This window comes from Priapulus caudatus, unplaced genomic scaffold, assembly GCF_000485595.1.
Source record: "Priapulus caudatus unplaced genomic scaffold, Priapulus_caudatus-5.0.1 Scaffold1607, whole genome shotgun sequence".
In the NCBI taxonomy this organism is placed as follows: Eukaryota; Metazoa; Priapulida; class Priapulimorpha; order Priapulimorphida; family Priapulidae; genus Priapulus; species Priapulus caudatus.
Genome location: NW_014578668.1, coordinates 13,293 through 17,729, shown reverse-complemented (window position 1 = coordinate 17,729; position 4,437 = coordinate 13,293). Strand labels below are relative to the sequence as shown.

The following is a 4,437-nucleotide window of genomic DNA, read 5'->3' as shown; positions in this document are numbered from 1 at the left end:
CAATTTATCATCATTTTATGGTTCATTGAACTCGACTACTTACAGTGTAACACAAACCACACCGCACACGGTACCTTTGCTAACTCTATATTATAAGAGTATTCATAATCTAACACTATACAAGCTGACTTAATGATGAATATAGAATAAATACCAAATCAGAGCCTCCCATGACGAGAAAGATGTAGCGCACGATTTCTACGAACGATGTTAGCGAAGGGCACAAAATGAGAGAGTAAATCAGCAATGCACCGACCAGTGTCGCCCTCTTCGGTGGCGTACAAAATAGGTGGCGCTGTTGTAGGATTCGGAAGTAGACAAACACCAAAGAGTTAGATGTAGCCGGTGTGTTATTTCTTACCTGTGCGTGAATGTTTACCTGTTGCATTGTGTGAATTGGACTACGCGGTTTACTTATTCCAAGACAATACATTTTAATACACCAGATCTTCACCTTCAGGGGTAAGTTTGTAGTAACACACAGCTGAACACTGACTGAGCTTTAGTCTTTTGCTCAATGAATAGACAATACCACTGCCACTGGCACTGTCGCTGGAACTTGCTGACTTCTAATTGTAATTTGTAGTGTAGTTTTGTGTACTATCACTACACAAATCACCATGATCACCTTAACGCTATAACCCCTAGCTATAATCCTAGCCCAATCACCAGTCCGTCATTACAAACTAGGATTTTACATTGCCAAAGTAGGCTCAAGAGTCAAGGTATTACTAGGTCAGTTGATTATGATTGACAGGTAGCCGATAACCGTATAACAGTAATGTGTTACTCTTACTGTTACAACTATCATGGTCCAGGCAATGTGGTTGTGTTGTGAGAATTGCGATTAGCTGATTCCTAGCAGTGGATTATCCTGCATTTTCAGTGGCTGTTGCATTTGCAGATTCCTGACTTTCATGCCTCTCAAAGTTGTAACTTAATTTGTAGCAGCAATTGTAGTTTATAGCCCTGAATCCCAGCACATATCATCATATGCTTGATCGCAGAGCGGAAAATTCCTACTTTAGCCAATCTTGTTTTTCATAATTGACTAGCATTTTATTTCATCTAATTTGTGAGTAACAACGTTGTCGGCATAGCCCTTAGTGAGGTATTCTTGTTCAGCGGTCCTAGTTTAGCACCCCAGAGTAGTTTAGCACATATATGGAAACTATATATATACAGGGATTCCAACACCCGAGTGTGTGTGTGTGTGTGTGTGCGTATGGGTCTGTTATTGGGAAATAAATCTTTATATGTACCTGTTTATGAGTAATCATGCAGTAGTTTATTTCTGACGTTCTATTCAATCTTAGTACATTTGTAAGTGCCTGTATAATAAATACGTATGCGTTTATATAAAAACACATTTCTGATTTACATATGTGAAGGAACCTGTGTTTTTTTATACATAAAAATGAGTGCTTCTTACAAGTAGCATATATTCCTCTATATAAAAGTGTCTGCAGACACATGGGCCTTGTAATTTTGTGATAAATATCAGGTTATTTCCCCTTGTATCCTTTATAAATATGTGATGTGATTCATCACAAACCGAATCCGGCCTTCTGACTATTTCCAATAAAGTATCTCCCTCTAGTACCAAGCAATCTGCAGATGTCACAAAAACTATCTGTCAAAATTAATTATTTAGGCATTCATAGAATTTTTATGACACTGTAGCTATGGCAATTCTTTTCATGAGCAGCTGTACCTCAAAATCTTTCCATGATTAGTAATAGAAAGAGCGTATAAAGAAGGAGAGCGTACAACGGTGAAATGCTGAAACCATGTTGCAGTATTAGTCGAATTTATACATTTTCCCCGTTTTATTTTGACGATTCTTTGCAGTATTATTGATCAGCTGTCCTACCTTGTTAATATAAAACAAACCGCATGTCCCTACGATGCCCCTACGCTGAGATAATGAGCGGTGAAAATCTGGTATTTTTGCCGAAAACCGACTCGAGATCAGTGTTTACTGCGACTGTCTCTCGCTTTGAGATAACTTCGGGAAACCTCGCGTGTTTCCGTCAATGATTGACAAATTGAATGAATGACGTCTGTTATTGATTGCCATAGTGATGACCCCCACCTGTGCCCACCTGACGTTAGATGTATAGTAATCTCTGTAGTACTGACGTGAGTCAGCGCTATCATGGCGCTACACAACAACGACCGGAAGCAATACACTGGCCACAAAGCGAGAGACAGTCGCAGTAAACACTGATCTCGAGTTGGTTTTCAGCGAAAATACCAGATTTTCACCGCTCATTATCTCAGTGTAGGAGCATTGTAGGGACAACAGGGGCGTGTACAGGATTTGTAATAGGGGGGGTCTAAACGTAAGCCAAACTTGCGAGCACGCAAAGGGGGGGGTCTGGGGGGCCCTTCCCCAGAAATTTTTTGAAATTAGACCCCCTTAGATGCGTTTTCTGTGCGAGCAGGGGGGGTCCGGACCCCCTGGACTCCCCCCTGTACACGCCCCTGGACAAGCGGTTTGTTTTATATTAACAAGGTAGGACAGCTGATCAATAATACTGCAAAGAATCGTCAAAATAAAACGGGCAAAATTTCTTAATTCGACTAATACTGCAACATGGTTTCACCATTTCACGGTTGTACGCTCTCCTTCTTTATACGCTCTTGGTAATAACAAAATGTCATTCCACTCTAATTGTTATTTGACTCTACAGCAAACTCAATCATTTAGAGTCATGTATTCATTAATTTCGAATTTACATTTATGCACATTGAAGCCAATGCATACCATGCAAGATACACACAATCATGTATGAACAGAGATATGGCCAAAGTCTGTGTTTGTCATTGCCATATTTATACCTGAATTCTGAAAAGGTGTTTGTCCTGTCCTGCCCGAATACATTCATGGCAAGGTTCTAGCTAAATGCTACTTCAAACATTTTAAGTAACCACATATAACTCGAGGATTCAACAATAACATTGACGTCTTTTTGTACTCAAACCATGTGCTGCAAACACAAGCACGCACACACAGGAATGCATATGCATGCACACACACTAACACGCGCACGCACACATACGCATGCATGCATACATGCGCACACCGCTAGTCGAACATCAATAATATTCGCGTGTTAAGATCGCAACGAGCGTCCGCTTCGCACGCGCGTACGTGCGAGGCTTCGCAACATCAGCACTCACACGCATCATCGTCCAGCTTCCTGGAAGAGTGACCGGATGCGGGAGGCGATGAATCGGCGCGGGGCTTCGCGAATCTGCGCGCCTTCGGAACGAGCGGGAGGCTGCGCCGAAGCACGATTGATCGCCGACGCATCTCTCGCGCGCACGCTGCGGAGCGGTGTTGACACAATTACTCGCACCGTCGGGGATGTGGGGCATACATGCAAGATTCATGCTCGCGAGAAAGCTGCGACCACGCTCGAGCGATCACCGGTCCTCACCGTTCAATCCAAGAGTAGGATACGCTCGTCTTCCGTCTACACACTCATACACAGTAGTCTAATACTAGACTTTACCTAGAAGGTGGACGCTGAAAGATGTGACTTGTACCGTGAGCACGTAAAAAATATTTCATCTAGCTAGTTTATGCGTTCAATCGAGAGTAGATACTGCACAGGATACGCTCAGGTTCCTTCTATACAATCATACACAGTAGTCTAATACTGGACTTCTTCACCTAGAAGGTGGACGCTGAAAGATGTGACTTGTATCGTGAGCCCGTAAAAACTGTTTCATCTAACTAGTTTATGTCCTCATGCTGATATAATTCAGTGGATCTGAAGCTGGATTTGAGGAGTTTGGTGCAGGAATACAGGATTCTCATACAGGTAACCAGATTACGTCCCCCAACACAGAGAGTAGGGGCTCTGTTATGCCGGGTTTCGTTATTGTATCTACAGGTTGCTTAACTCTAGAACTATAGCCCTTCGCTCTGTCACAGGCCTACTACAATTATACACGTCTGATAAAGTTACCGAGCGTAGCAAGATGCTGCAGAGAAGAGTAGAGACTGGTTTACGTTATCCTCGGAAAACCCCTCGGAAACTCGCTAAGCCGACTAAAGAGTCTATGATAACTAGTATAATCATCAGTTAGCTTTGAGAAAGCCTCCTGTCCTGGCAGGAGGTGAAACGTACAGCTTGTACGTTTCCAATCTTCACGGTTGAGTAACAATTAACCCTGTTAGATCTATGATAACTAATTTTGATGAATAATAATATTGTTATAGGCTCTTTGAGTCTACCTAAACCTGTGGCAGGTGTGTTATGCACGCCGGCTATCTACTCGTGTGGCAATGACACTGCAGCGGGTCGTGGTGAGCGTGACAAAGTACAGGTCTGCTAGCAAACACACACAGCACACACACACACGCACACACACACACCCACCCACACACACACACACACACACACACACACACACACACACACA

At 42.8% G+C, this 4,437-nt stretch overlaps 1 protein-coding gene across 3 annotated transcripts in view; it reads right to left on the bottom strand.

Annotated features, from left to right (window-relative positions):
• The window catches only part of LOC106817142 (NADH-cytochrome b5 reductase 3-like), a 25,371-nt gene that overhangs the window by 12,719 nt on the left and 8,215 nt on the right, over nt 1-4,437 (bottom strand). For 2 of the 3 annotated variants that reach the window (XM_014821790.1, XM_014821792.1), the window contains exon 1: nt 155-239. The exons of the other annotated variant lie outside the window; for it this stretch is intronic. In XM_014821790.1, the coding sequence (XP_014677276.1) occupies nt 155-172 (18 nt within the window). In that variant the 5' untranslated portion in view covers nt 173-239. Of the gene's footprint in view, nt 1-154; nt 240-4,437 lie in introns of those variants that run through there. 3 annotated transcript variants of the gene reach the window in all.